At 38.3% G+C, this 15,949-nt stretch overlaps 2 protein-coding genes across 2 annotated transcripts in view; one reads left to right on the plus strand and one right to left on the minus strand.

The window, feature by feature from the left end:
- Positions 1–417: 417 nt before the first annotated feature.
- On the minus strand, positions 418–15,508 carry LOC134678436 (myosin-9). Its single transcript, XM_063537013.1, has 13 exons — positions 15,039–15,508; positions 14,349–14,449; positions 13,411–13,509; positions 12,517–12,690; positions 9,939–10,027; positions 9,244–9,340; positions 4,618–4,798; positions 4,023–4,139; positions 3,421–3,598; positions 3,154–3,298; positions 2,381–2,536; positions 1,343–1,466; positions 418–533 (listed from the first exon to the last, which is right to left on the minus strand). The coding sequence occupies exons 1-13, from the start codon at positions 15,142–15,144 to the stop codon at positions 418–420; spliced, it is 1,683 nt and encodes a 560-aa protein (XP_063393083.1). The 5' UTR covers positions 15,145–15,508.
- A 36-nt stretch (positions 15,509–15,544) lies between these two features.
- Positions 15,545–15,949, plus strand: part of LOC134678433 (neurogenic locus Notch protein) — a 171,351-nt gene continuing 170,946 nt past the window's right edge. The window contains exon 1 of the mRNA XM_063537009.1: positions 15,545–15,885. Coding sequence (XP_063393079.1) covers positions 15,780–15,885 — 106 coding nt within the window. The 5' untranslated portion in view covers positions 15,545–15,779. The remainder of the gene's footprint in view (positions 15,886–15,949) is intronic.

Below are 15,949 nucleotides of genomic sequence, written 5' to 3' on the forward strand. Positions count from 1 at the left end.
AATGTAATATCAGGCGGTTTGTTTTTATTATATGATGTGTTGTGACACCCATTCACTGTACAAACAACCATCTTTCCTGTAGTTTTTGATTTTTAAACGGGAGGTGTACACAGACCGATTTGACTTTGAGTACTGCGAGGGCCGTTCGAATACGATGATACGAGTGTGACGTGACGTCGCACTTGAAATGGCTTCACTGGGGGTGTACGGACTTGGTATCTATGCCTTATAAATCTATGGGTAGAATAATAACAATAAATTCAAACTGAAAATTATATTTCACTCAATATAATCGTAATAAATTATAGGTACATTTACTACAAGTAAAGTGGTGCAATTTGTAGAAAAATGACTAATATCATTCAGTGCATTTTCGTGTTGGGGGTCTCCCATTAAACCTAACAGTTTGTGTGTAATTTAACGTCTTGGATATGGAGTCCTGAAGCCTTTCCTTCTGCACTTGGTGTCCACGATGAGCTGCGCTTGCCTCTTCAGATAACATCGGGATGGTATGTCTTCCTCTTCATCAGACGCTGAAAAAGTAATGATAATTGATAATATACCTACTTAAAATAGGTACTTCCTATTCCTACAGTCGTTATCATGGGTACAGATATAGTGCAACATAAAATTCATAGTAGAAATTAAATAAAATGGAACTAAAAATATTCCATATTAAATTGTTGCCATAAGACGCTTCTTACAGCGTAAATTGAAGACCAAGACTTACCCCCTTATTCATAAACGTTTACTAAAGTAATAAAGATGACAAGCCGATAATAATTGTTTGTCCCTTTCCGACGTATTGGTATGATGGATAGGGACAAACGATTATTATCGGCTTGTCAACTTTAGTAAACGTTTATGAATGGGGGTTAGTTTTTACTTACAGCACGGGGAGGCCTATAATAGCAGTTCCTTTTAGCACGTTCTCAGCCTCCTTTAGGTCTCCTAGTTTACATGTTATACGCGGAGCGCCCTCTAAAAATGAAAGCGCTGGTGGCCTAGCGGTAAGAGCGTGCGACTTTCAATCCGGAGGTCGCGGATTCAAACCCCGGCTCGTACCAATGAGTTTTTCGGAATTTATGTACGAAATATCATTTGATATTTGCCAGTCGCTTTTCGGTGAAGGAAAACATCGTGAGGAAACCGGACTAATCCTAATAAGGCCTAGTTTCCCCTCTGGGTTGGAAGGTCAGATGGCAGTCGCTTTCGTAAAAACTAGTGCCTACGTCAAATCATGGGATTAGTTGTCAAGCGGACCCCAGGCTCCCATGAGCCGTGGCAAAATGCCGGGATAACGCCAGGAAGAAGCCCTCTAAAAATAGTATTCTGTACTTACGAGGTTGCCTAACGGGCTCCTTAGTTAGCAGTTCCTTGTAAGTTGGAGCCGCGTTTTCGGCCTCTTTCGGGGTGCTGTGGCTCTGCATACTGAGGCCGGCCACGGAAGCCGCTCCGCTAGTAGGCTGGAATACACAAAACAATCTAAGGGTGGTATTCCACCTGTCCAATTTGTAGTTTGTCTCACATTTCGCTTAATGAGAGACAGACGCAATGGCATTGGACCAAGATATTAGACAGATGGAATACGGCTCTGCCACGACATTCAGCGACTAGCGACGACGGCAGCGATATAACCATAGGTTGGAGCGAGACAAAGCGATCGAACCTTTCGTTCCCACCTATGGTTGTCGCTGCTGCCGTGGCAAGTCGCTCAATTTCGTACTGTGGACGGAGGTTTCATTTAATTCAGCCGACAGATCAAATACCGATTTCTCGCACCGTCGAAATGAGCCAAAGATCTTTCTTTTTTTTTATAGGTAGCCGGTAAACCAAACGGTTTGTAAGAAATTATATAATTGGCTAGTGATTTAATTATAACGTATTATAATTAGGTGAGTACTGATTGAGTAAAACCCAGATATCGCTGAGGAGACAGTGTGGAAGCGGATGTGCGTCAGCTTCAAGACGATATTTGGCAGGAAACGGCACAGGATCGGGAAAAGTGGCATGCTCTCGTTTGAGGCAGAGATCCCATAACGCTATACAGTCTACCAACAACCAATTAAAGGACACATATAATACAGGGTCATTTTTGGACCGTTAGCCATATTGTGTGATGGGATTAGGTAGGTCATACTGAACAACTTTTTGTATGGGACCAACCCCGAAATCCCAAAAATAAATTTGGCCTTCTCATAGAAAACGTCGACAACCACTCGACCAAAATATATGAATCGGCCAAAAAAATTTTGTGATTTCGGAGTTGGTCCCATAGAAAAAGTGGTTCAGTATGGCCTACCTAATCACCTTGCACAATATGGCTAACGGTCCAAAAATGACCCAGTATAAATAAAACAGTCATGTCGAAGGGTTTTACATTCGAAGGCATAGCCATGGTGCTGACATCGCGCCGCGCGCGCACGTCCTCAGCGCGCGCGCCAGCGTGCTCGAAGCGCGCGCGCAGCACGCCCAGCAGCGCGTGCACGTCGCGCGCTTCTGCTGTCCATTCGGGGACTGGTGGGTCGGGAATCACCTGGAACGTGAAATAAAGTAACACTAAGGATCGGTTGCACCAAACTCTTCGGTCGTTAAAGAGTTCGCTAAATTTGTATGCATGGAGAGTTTCATAGTAAAGCGCCGGGGCGCGCTGGCTGACGGTGATCAGTCTGTCAAATGTGGTTGGTGCAACTGGCCCTTAGATGTACACTTGTCAAGCCTCCAAAGTTCATCTTGGCTACTAAAGATTGGTTTAACCTTCTTGTTTCATTTGCTTTAGTGACATTGATTAAAAAATACAATAACTCCCTAGATAATAGAATAGGTTAATAACTCCCGCTTAATCTGCATAAAATACCGCGCTCTAGGAGCAACTCAGAGCAAGTATCATTATGAAAAATCCACTTAAGTAGTCGTTATAAATGTACACTTTGTATGATATTATGTTTGCGATATCATGACAGCAGCAGACAGAGGTAATTTACTGCCAACTTGTGAGTGTTGAGGTGTTTTAAATGAATAACTTGCATAGGTAATACATATATATGCCAGATTTGCCAAAATATATAGTGTTCGGAAAGAGAAGAGCCGTCGAATGTATTGGGCCCCATACATTTAACGACTCTTTTCGCAGACTCTAATCTCTAAACTCACATCAAGCAGTTTGCAAAGCTCGTAAAGCAATCTTTTGATCTCAAGCAGCAAGTTGTCCAGGACTTGTAGCTCGCTTTCCAGCCCGGAGTAGGTTTCTTCTTCAGCCTTTATTTCTTCTTTCAGTGCGGTTATCTGATCTTGCGTTCTAAAAAACGATTAGGTTCATAGTTAAAGCGAATATGGACTTTGTCTGTATTTGTTGAGGATACTGACCTAATTTTTCTATCATATATTCTAGGTTTGTTCTATGTAATAAAGAAAACTGACTCATCTTTATCCTTGACAGAGGCAAACTTGAAGGCTTCCAGCTCAGCCAGCAGGTTGGTCTGAGTGCTTTCAAGCTGGAGTTTCTCCTCTTCAATGGTGGCTTGGAGGTAGTTAAGACGTTTAGAGGTTTCCCTCTGCGCTCGGAAACGATCGAACACCTCTTCTGCATCGGTTACACCTGGGATAGTAAGATTTTAGTAGAACGACAATGGCTGATGCATTTTACACAATTTTATCATTTGTTGATGGACAGATATAAATAATGTATGTTATATTATAAAGTACATCACAAATTTCATAAGTCTTTTTGCCGGGTGGTACCGACTTTTTTCGTTTCAGCGAGTCACATATTAACCTACAGTTGGTTGGTTGAATCTATCAGCGACGATTACATAGGAAGCTACTCTTGTGGTATTAAATAGGTACATACCATCTTCCACATTCTTAACTGGCGGTGATCAGCCTCGGCCCAATCGATGTTAATCGTCCGAAGACTACCTGCTACTTCCACACCGTTACCTGACCGTTATCTGTCGAATTCGAGAACTTGAAGAAGCCACAAGGACTATTAAAGGTCAGTTAAGAGCTATTGTTGTCAGTACCCGTGAGTTTCATGAGCCTCTGGAATACGTCCTCCATTTGCGCCGTGGCCGATGCCTCTTCGGTCATGGCAGCGTTGTCCGTGGACCTGGTCGAATCTTGCCTCGCCAGCGCTCGGACTGCAAGCATTTACAAAGGAGAAATAAAGTATACATATAGTATAGGTAAAGTAATAAAAGTAGTGTAAAGTGAGGGAAACGCCTCCGATGCTGCCGGACAGTGACGGTTCTGATTGTTTAGGTTCCCTCGCGCTGCTCCGAGCATTATTCCTAGAAGTAAAAAGAAATATTTTTTGCGTTAGGGAAGAACAGCATGTTATATCTGCGACCATTATCATCGCCGACATGGCAAATATCGTTATTAGCAGATTTCGTTATTTGAGGTATGTATTAGGTAACACGAGTAAAGAGTTATTGTGTTAATGTTAAGTAGGTAAAGTATGTATTGAAGTAATAAAGCTGGCCAAGCAAATCTTGTCAGTAAAAAAGGCGCGAAATTCAAATTTTCTATGGGACGAAATCCTTTCGCGGCTACATTTTTCAAATTTGCCGCCTTTTTCTACTGACAAAATCTGCTTGACCCGATATAGTTATCCACCTTGTGGAGGGAATATCCGTTTCTCCAGCTTCTCCAGCTCTAGCCGGCGCTCCGCGAAGCGCTGCTCGAAGTACGCGCGCTCGGCAGCGCGCGCGTGCTCGGCGTCCTGCGCGCGCGCCGCCTCGGCTGCCGTCGCGCCCGTCGCGCGCACGCGCATCAGTGCTGCTTCCTCACGGACGTACTAGGGCCCAAGTTCATCATAAACAGGGACTATAGGTAAAGGTACACTTACCGCCTCTTGCACCATTCCACTAACCCGGGATTAACCGGTTAAACCTGGAGTTATCATGGTTACCTGTACAATTCGACACTGTGTTAACGGTTTAACCGCTTAACCCCGGGTTAGTGGGATGGTGCAAGTGGCCCTTAACGAAATAACTTCTTGTATGCATAAAATAAATGTTCAAATAGTGACCAAACCCTCGGTGGCCTATAGTTCGTTTTTTTTAGCATTAAAAATAAGGTAAACAATCTTGATGTGTCTTATAATTGAAAAACACATTTTAATTATAAGTTACGGCAAATATGTAACAATTATGAATCTAATACGTTCATTTATATTCTTCTGCTTTCATAAGTAATAGTCATTGATTTTTAAAAAGCGTTTTGCAAATAAAAGACATGTCAAGATCGCTTACCTTCTTTCAAGTTCTTTCTAATACTAAATAAAACGAACTATAGGCCGGAATCGAACGCGCCCTCAGCTTACGCAGCTAACGTCATAATCACTAGATAATCACTAGTAGCTCTACTATGAGTTCCGTGAATGACAGTCGATGGTGAGAAAGTTAAGAAAAATGTATGGAGTAATTGTACAGTGCCTCTACCGGTCACGTAAAGAACTAAAAATTTCAATTTGTACCATGAGTTACAAACGTTTTTACGCGAGTTTTCCATACTTGCCTAACTTCACACCTAAAACGCTCTCTTTCTAATTATATAATGAAAACTGAGCCAGAATTATTCTGCGTAAATACTTTACGCGAGTAAACGTGACAGATGTTATGGAAAAATACGTGCGTTTCCAACGTGACATTTCTGTCAACTTGTAAACACAACAAATACGCAGATTTTTCACGAATATTAATGCAATTTTCAACGTAATATGTATAAATTTATAACAGTATGTGAACTTCAAGCAAAACTTTAAGGGATAAATCAATTAATAGTTCGATAAAAGGCTGATTTAGTACAAAGGTAATGAGTTATACTTGACATCATATTTTCCTATTTCTACTGCTACATTTGCGAAAATCACATTGCTTACGAGCAGTTTTTGGTTTTAGGCAAGAAGCTGATTGAAAACAACATTTCCATGAAAACCCGGATTGCATCATGTATGCATGCGTATGCATGTAGAAGTTACATATGTATTAAGAATTAAGGCTCAATACAAGGAGCGGTACATAGACATGTTGCTGTTTTTGTTGCTGGGTGCACATAACACATAGTAAGAAGATACCGCAAGACCTATTATAATATTTACACAAGAATTGCTACGTATTTTATTAAGCATTATTATCTTAAATAAAATAAAACATACAAATGTTTTCTGAGTTTATTTATGTTTCTTTAAGTACTAAGTAAGTATTATTTTATTTTCCGTTGTTCAAATTATTGTATTTGGTACCTAGGTAATCGTTTTTCATGTAAACTTGGTAACAGGAAATATAAAACTTTCTTCAAAAACTTTTGCTGGTGGTTCAGAATCTGAAAATTTAAATAAGATTTAACACATTTATTGCCAAAAACCCGCTGCGTGGGTTCATTTTGTATTGGAAATGGGGCGCTTGGCACTGAAATATACTCGAGATCATATAGGTACTATAAAATTAAGATCGCTATTAAGGTCATACGTAGGGTCTGTGCAGAAAGAGGAGAGTCGTAGGTATAATGTATGGGCTCCCCTAAATGTCACGACTCTTCTCTTTCCGCACACTCTATTAGGTAATGTTACTTAGCAGTAGGAGACGGCCGCTGTCATGATGCGGACTGAAGCGGACCATTAAAATACATACCTATTTTAATATTTTAAGATTTCTTCTCATGTGTGTACTATTTTCATCATAGGTAATAAATATGTAGCCAAAAGTAGCCTGTATAATCGCGCCGTATACTTTGCTTCCTATTTTTTAACACGCAGTCATAATTTGAACTCGATTATTAATGATGTTTACGTAATTATCATATTTTGCAATTTTTGTCTTGAATACAATATATTTTAATTTATACATTGTTTACTAACATTGATGTGTTTATTATTTTCGTAACTATGGCAACGTCAAATCTTTAAAAAATTGTAGAATGAAGGTTGAGTCAGTAACATAGTGACAAAATTGGTCTTAGAGCATTTAATAACTGGAGTGGCCATTGAGTCGTTACTGTTAGGATTTAGGATTAGGGTTCCAAGCAGGAAAGAAAAGCTTGTTTTAACACCATATAGGTAATGTTTATTCATCTCAAGCAAGACTACATAGTAATGGCGTCTCATACCAGAAGAAAGAACACCTACATTTGTTTTATATTGACAACCGAATAAATCAAATATCATAGTCGTAGTAGTCTCGAAGCTATACTCTTTATTTTTTTGTTGACATTATTACTTACCCCTCTGCCGAAAAACTTGCACAATTGTGCAAACTTTTGTATAGACTGACATGGCTATTTGTACGTTACGTACAAATCATGTAGAAATAGCAATACATTTGACGTCCCCTCCCCCGTAAAAATCGGCAGACTATTTTGTAAAGAAAATGACAGCGATGACATCTCCCTTCTAAATGCTCTTAGTGGATGGTAGAGGTAAGAAATACAATCTCCTTGTAATTAATAATGAAAAAGTGTCCGTCAAAAACCTTAAGAGGGAAGTATACTACGTAATCGTCCATACAAAAAGGGAAAACGTTTTTCCACTTGTAAATACGAGTATCTTCCATTCTCCATGATTTTTAGTACGGTATTGATACAATGAAAAACTAGGTTTATGGGTTTTCTTTTTTTCGCTACTCTGGAGAGATTTAGAAAAATTATAATAGCTGACAGCGTGCCCAGTTTTTGCAAATATTCTCCCATAAAGGAGTTTTCTCATAAAGTCATAAAGGATTCTCCTTACCTCTACCCTCCATATTCACGGCTACATCAGTATATGTAACATTACTTTCTGTGCATCTCACTTGCACTAATATGCGAGAGCGAAATGCATAGATAGTAAATTACGTAGACGTGAGAAAATGTGTCAATTTTGTTATTTAGTTCATTAGGTGACTCCTAGAGGCGCTGTATAAAGCTCTGATATACTCGTAACTCTTGCTCTGTTTTTTAGTATAGTTAGAAAGGGACAGTATCGTTTGGAGTGGAGTGAAGTTAGGTACATAAGACCGTAAAGAAACGTAAAACGTGACTCACGGCACGTTTATTCACCGAGTGTAAGTGAAAAATACTCTGCCAACTGATGGTAGAGGCTTAGACCACCCACACGGAGGTACCCGTCCCAAAAAATCTAGTATTATTATGCAATGTTTGGGCGAGAAGTTAGTTACATGCTTGCACCTCCTAAACGAATCTCTTGCGGTATAACGGACGGAAGAGGTGGTGTTGCCATATAGCTCCAGACAAAAATCTATTATTTAATAAAATAATTGACTTTATCCTTAGGGGTCATCCATTAATTACGTCACACGAATTTCTAGGTTGTTTGACCCCTCCCCCTTCTTGTCACACTTGGTCACATTTGGCAAACCCCTCCGTAGTGTGACGTCATATTTTTTCTACGAAATCGCCAAATATTTATATCAAACAATAATAAATTTGACGATATAAATATTAGTAATTTTATAACCCAAAACTGCTGAGGAAAGAAAATTAAACGAATAAAAATGATTATCGTTTTAAAAACATGTTATTTAAATGTACAGCGAAGAACAAAATTTAAAAAAAAAATCGGTTACTGATGAAGTTTTTTTTATTTATTTATTAATAAAAGAGAAGTTACATTAATTATTGTTACTTATCTGCCAAACTGCATAGCAGTTTGTTGGCAGAAAACTTATTCTACCCTCCACCATTGTAAAGTAAGTTAATTCTTACTTAATTTATAGCTGTGCGAGTGCGATTTCTTACAAACAGTTGTATACGTAACAGACAGACTTTAATTTAAAACATTTAGATTAGAATAACCATTGATACCAATAACCAGCTAACTAACTAGGTTGACCTATTTAGTCAGTCTGTTACTGCATTATCATGTGTAATAGGTAATTAGATTTCGTTATTAAATTTTATCTCAACCGGTCACAATAAACAATAAACATACGGAGTGAAGCTAAATAAAGAGTGTAAGATAATAAAGTCATCAGCAATTTAACATCCTCGCCCCATCATATGTAATAGACCAATTTTATTTTTAGTTAAAGTGACGTCACAAAGTTTGTGTCTCCCCCGTCCCCCATGTCACAATATGTCACATTTTCTTGACCCCCTCGCTCCCCCTAAACGTGTGATGTAATTACCTATGGATGACCCCTTAGTTAGTTGTAAGAAGTTGAATGGCGCGTGGTCCCATGGAGTCGTTTCTGTTTGTTTAACTCTGTTACATAATATATTACTCAATACCTCAACTGAACTTACCTCCAACTTGGCTATCTCCTCTTTCTGTTTCTCGAGTAGATCCTCAATCCTGGTTAGGGAGCTCTCGAACTTGACCGAATCATCGATGAGCGCTTGCCTGTAAATTATGGTAAGGTGGGTCGCGGTAGACCCGTTTGTGTAATTAAATAAGGTGGGACAAGATGAGAAGTGGGGTAAGGGGCTGTCCATAAATTACGTCATCGATTTTTGACGAATTTTGACCCCCCCCCCCCCTAAAATCATCCAAAAATTATGCTTCGGATGACCCCGTTTCCTCCTACATCATGCTACCGTCATCCGATGTCCAGACCCCCCCCCCTAATTTGAAATGACGTAATTTATGAATAGCCCCTAAGATTGAAAGTCCTACGTATTTCTTAATTGCGTGTTATATTTTTAGTGCTGTCATCATTGTTACAACTGCAATTTAGTTTGTTAAATTAGCCAGCTCAAATCCTGAACTTTAATTACCTACATTCCTAGTGAACTGGAACTTGGCACCCATTATATGTACTTATATCTCAATTATTTTACTGGCGAAGTCAACAACGAGGCATATTCTTAATAATGAACTTGGCTCTCATTTAGCTATCTTGTTAGTGTTCCGTTGAAAACTTTGTTCACGGAAAATTTATGAAATCACTTCGGTCGGTCTTGTTTTTGATATGATATTTTAACCTTATGCGTAGACTTACTTGATGGATTGATATTTCTTCTTAACCAACTCTGCCTCGGTCCACTGAATGAGGACTTTGTGTATCTCGTTTTCCAAATGAGAGGCATGCTGAAAGATGAGCGTAGATAATAATAAAAAAAAACTGTCTATATTCTACTTTAAAAATTTGGGCATTAAAACAAAAGTATTTTCAAGCCTAATTTTGCTGTTAGACTCGTGCTCAAACCTTTTTCTTCTACTAGTAAAATAAGTTGACTATTATATTTCCCACATGAAATAGAACATTTTAGATATATTTTTAGAATATTGTGTTGTAGAGTCTGTGCGGAAAGAGAAGAGTCGTGGGATTTGAGGGCGCGCCAGTGCTATTTTATGGTTTTTGCTATGCTGACAACACTGGTCACGTGATTATAGTACGACACTAAAGGTCATGATACTTGAATCCCTTTTGTTCCGGTTTTTTTTACCACGGCTTACTAAACGGAGCCTGGTGGTGGTGTCGGCTCGTCAACTCAATCCTCTGATTTAGCGCAGGCACTAGTTTTCATTTTAAAACACACTTGTTTTTGTCTCAGATACTTAAAAACGAGATAGTGCGATTGACAAAACTGCTAAAACTAGTTAAGAATCTGCCCAATACAACTGTAATTTTAGTACCAAACAAGATAGTCTCATTTATGTACTGCCTAATCTGTGCAGTCCTACAGTTATTAAAACCGGGTAGATCGGGTAGAAATTGGGCAATAGAACTGTAATTTTATCTGGGATATATTTCACCCATTGTAAACTTGACTTGTAATGTATGTGTACATTATTAATAATAAATATGAATATGAATAAAAATAGTGCATAAGTAGCTACAGGCCTTATTGGGATATGTCCGGTTCTCTCATCTCACGATATTTTACTTCGCCGAAAAGTCACTGCTAAATATGAAATATAATTTCGTAACTAACAGAACCTACAAATAAAGAAATATTTTATTAGAAAAAGTTTTATTCAGAACCTAGTAAACGAACTTACAAATAAAGAAATATTTTATTAGAAAAAGTTTTATTCAGAACCTAGTAAACGAACTTACAAATAAAGAAATATTTTATTAGAAAAAGTTTTATTCTTTGTAATCGAAGTCTGAATTAAAATATTCAACGTCACTTATGTTTGAGCTAGCTTCAAAACAACCAGGGACACTCATAGAACTATCTTCATCTGAACAGGATGTGCTTGAATCCGGCACGTAGATTACGAATTCTTGCATATCACCTACTTAGCGGCCTTTAATTCGAGATACCGTAGGTACTTTTACACAATCCTGAAAAAGAAATTACATATAAATATGCATAAAATGGCAAGTATCAAGACTATTTGTCAGTTATTTTAAAGATCATGAATGACCTGCATATTTATGAAAATGAATATATTTTGAATGAATATACTTACCGATTATGTACTGGAGACAAGTTACTTAGGGGGCTTATTAAATAGGTAATTATTTAATATTAAATACAACATCAATACCCGCGAATAGCGGAAACACGTTCCGCGACTTTTTGTAAGTCGATAGTCGACTTTTAGCTGTTTTCTTCCCGCTGACAAAACCGACCAATATTAAATATAATTTTCCTTGTGGTTTTATGTACGGTTTTATCGTGTTTTGAAAATATTTTATACATAAAACTTGCGGTTTTTGTTAATAAAAATATACATTGACAGGAGTTTGTTTACTTTTTACAAGACAGGTGTCAAAGGTTAGATTGCCATATAAAATTTAAAATGTTAGTTCCCGTTTCTGCCACGACTCTTCTCTTTCCGCACAGACTCTAAAAGATTTTTCTTCCTACTGCAAATTTTATCAATATAATCCACTTAGGTACATGCTGCTTTCAATTTCTTCCACGTAATCCTGACTTAGATAGCTCATCGGTCCAGCGCCATTTGTTCCAAATTTGATGATTATTTCTTAGACTTTATACCTCTTCTATAGTTCGCTTTTTTTAGCATTAGAAAGAACTTGCAAGAAGGTAAGCGATCTAGGCATGTCTTTTAATTGAAAAACGCTTTTCAAAAATCAAAAACTATTACTTATGAAAGCAGACGAATATAAATGATCGTACTAGATTAATAATTGTTACATATTTGCCGTAACTTATTTTTAAAATGTGTTTTTCAATTAAAAGACGCATCAAGATTGTTTACCTAATTTCTAATGCTAAAAAAAACGAAGTATATGTATGTATAACTCTTTGCTAATATTTATACTTTTGAGAGAATTTCTATTTATACATTATGTGTTTTATTACCCTCTCTAAATCGTGTTATCTATCCTGATGTAAGCTAACCATGTTTGTTTTATAAACAACTTAAAACAACGGTCCTAGTTACCTTCCTTGTGGGACTCCCCTTAGTTTTAACGACCCGCCTGGTGGTCGCTATCAGAAGCCCAATTCGTATTCCAAGAATCTCGTATTCCAAGTCTCTAAGCTAAGTTCTTGAACCATCAACTTCATAGGCAGGGTCATTAATTACCAACTAGATCAGACAGGTCGTCAATGGCGTTTATGTAATGACTATATATTTAAAAGAAAGGTCCTATGTACCTTCCTTGTGGGACTCCCCTTAGTTTTAACGACCCGCCTGGTAGTCGCTATCAGAAGCCTCTCGTATTCCTTCTCCAAGTCTCTGAGCTTTAACTTCTTGCTTCGTTTCTCGTACTTTAGAAGGTCGAGGATCTTCCGCTGCTCTATGACCTTGAGGTCTAGGTTTTCTATGATCTGGGACAAAAGAAAATCAATTCAGTTAGGTTCTTATGTAATTCAATTAAACGTCAAACGTAAACACCGCTAACGTCCATTTTAGAGAAGAACGACAATAGGTGCTACAGAAGAAATATCAAAAGTTTATATTTAAAAAATACAAATGTATAAAAATAAGTTAAATTTGGACGAAACCCCTTCGGTGGCTGAATCCAACTCGTACTTGTCCGATTTTTTTTTAAATTGAACATTCTGGGGAGAATATAAGATACTTTTCAGTAAGATTTTTTTTTCTAAGTAGTTTTAATTCTAATTGGACGTTTTTATTATTGGATTTGTAAGATTATTTTCGGATCAGAATTAATTTGTATTCATTGATTGGAAATCTACTTATAAAGTTTTTATTGGATTGGATTTAATTCTGAGTATTCTGACTGATAATTAGTTTTTGTGATCCGCTTTCAAATTTGGTGTGTCCATGCAATTTTCATATGCCGCTTATATTCATAATATAAAACACTGAATATATTAAGAGGGGATTAACACAAATTTGTATATAGTTTCTATATTGAATTTTATACGTTGAGTTTTGCGATACCTATAAGCTAAAAACCTGCGCGACGTGCATATTTTCCGTCGCAAATTACGCGCGGAGCGACATACATACATACATCTATATGTAATTGCCTGATTCCCTGTCTTTCTTTTCGCCACATCTGAGATACTCTATCCTCCTACCTGGTCGGAGGTCTTGTTGGCTATAGGGCAGACCTCGCTAAGGTACTTCTTGACCTGTCCCTCGTCCGCGCCCACCACGGCCTTCGCTGCTGACAACTCCTGTAATTTAATAGTGCAGGTTAAGACATACACAGACCAGCTTAACTACTAGAAGGACCAATCGAGTCCACAACACGTAAGAGCTTCCGTAATTTCGTATGTACCACCGGGAACAGAGTCGGCATTCGCACTATTTCCCCTCTGCCAAAGCACATGCCCAACTGGGCATGCACACAACTAGCGCGGTGCTGAGATTTGTCTTTGACGTGTGTAATTTTCTATAATTTGTGTCGTCATTACAGATTGGATTGTGAACATTTTTGTAGAAACTCCTTTCAGGGAACTCTAATTTTTTACGAAAAGAAATATCATGGGTTCCGTATTTTTGAAGTGAAAACTTCTTTAACGGCGCTGTTTTTTGTGATGGGGAAAAAATGTTAAACTCGCGACAGGTCAGGTGACCGACAGATTCTACAGATTGAAAATTCGTAAGACGGACACGTGACCATCGAAAAGCTGTTACAATGTCATTGAGTTTCCACTTCTGCCGGCACTCCCGGAGTGCAACCCGTTGTTGTTTTTCTTTATTTAAAGCCTGACAAGACTATATTTTGCCCTGAGATAGTGTCGCTACAAACTGTGCTACAAGCATAGAACTATTTCATAATGAAGCAATTTGTTTTTCTTCTCGGACAGTTTATTACCTATTTGAGTGATGTAGGTAGGTAGGTAGGTATATGTCATGTATCTAGTAGTTAAAGTGACAAGGTTCTAGAGAGTGGTCTAGGAATCAAATTAACCTGTACGTCTTCAAATTGAATGTTGCTGACGGAGTTTTTGTTTAGTCAAATTTAGACACAAAAGACTAAAGTGTTCTTGAATATGTTTAGCAGTTCTACCTGGAGTCGGAGCTTGATCTCCTTCTTGAGAGTCTCGATCAGATCGACGTTCTGCTGTTTTTCGGCCTCATTCTCTTCGTAGTGGGACTTTCTTTGGCCCTCTGGAACATGTAAAGTTCTTAAAAACCCATATTGGTTTTGAAAGACCTATCCAGTGACACGCCGCACTATGCTATGGTGAAGAAGCGAAACTAAAAAATCATCCCTGAACTTTTCGTGTAGGGGAAGCTACCTTAAAAAAATAGATTTGTATAATGCATGCCAAATTTCAGATTTTTAGCACTAACGATCACGGAGCAAAGGCGCGGACAGACGGACTGATAGACGGACATGGCGAAACTATAAGGGTTCCCAGTCAACTACGGAATTCTAAAAAACAATAATAAATAAGATAAGGCCGAACTTATAAGCGCAGACAAAACAAAGTAGGTATATTTTTTTGTCACAAATTGGGATTTATTCCGACCAGAATGAGGACGAGCTCTTCAAACTCACCAAAAGTTATAAAAAAAAACTACAACTACCTAATTAAAAATCGGCCCCTACGATGATAGGTCAGATAGGTGTGAATGAAAGATCCAATTACCTACCCTTTTGCTTTTACTGCGAGCAATACTCACCCCTAGTACTTATTATTAAGTTACCTAGGCAGTTGTTCAAACTATTTGAAACCAAGGGTGGCCAACACACCTGAAAGTTGGATCTTCTTTTTTATTTCAAATATTTTAGTATTTATTGTCGTTAGCCGATCCTCCGGCTCTATTTCAAACGGGTGCTTCTGATAGCACATCGCCATCGCTCAGACCTGCAAACATTCACATAAAAACGAATTTATCGATTAAACAATCGAATGGCAACGACCATGTGTGTAGTGCATTATGCCTGCTACAAAAAAAACACCCCTACGTCTAAAAAGCGCCATCTGTGCGACAAGGGGCGCATCGCAAAGTTCCAAAGCTCGGATAGGCTTGATTTCACCATTGAATCAACATTCCTTCGCGTATCTTTACATGTGTGCGTGCCTCAGTTCTCACGCCTTTAAGACGCTTACGCATCAAAATTATAACTTAAATTATTAATTTACACTAAATTAGTCTAGAAATAAATAGTTGTTGTAAGTTTTAAAAGTCAAGATAACGAAGTTTACGGAGTGCAAGCTGCGGCACGCACACAGGCGCAGCGGCCGCCATTTTGATTACCGTACGGTGTGTGTCTGTGAACAAAGCGCCGTCAGACGCGAGCGGGACGCGGCTGCGCACGAGTCGGTCGGACGTATATACCGGACCCGTTTTTTTACCGCTAAAATGTCCTTTACTTATAAATAACAGTCCCAAAACTATCTAAAAACAAAATGAAGTGCCTGTTTCTCATACCGTGAGTGATTACAGTGGTGTTGACCGTATTAAAACAAATGTGAGTGGTCCATGTGTAATGTTGTGTTACAAAATGTGGTCTAGAAACTTTATACCGGATTATGGGATTCAATTTCTGGTGCTGTGCTTCCTTCTGGGAGCTTTGAGCATACAGGAGGCCGAAGGTGAGTGGTTAAATTAAGTATTAGTTAGTTTACAAAACTTTTGAGAGCTTTTGAAAGCGCTGCG

This window comes from Cydia fagiglandana, chromosome Z (assembly GCF_963556715.1).
Source record: "Cydia fagiglandana chromosome Z, ilCydFagi1.1, whole genome shotgun sequence".
In the NCBI taxonomy this organism is placed as follows: Eukaryota; Metazoa; Arthropoda; class Insecta; order Lepidoptera; family Tortricidae; genus Cydia; species Cydia fagiglandana.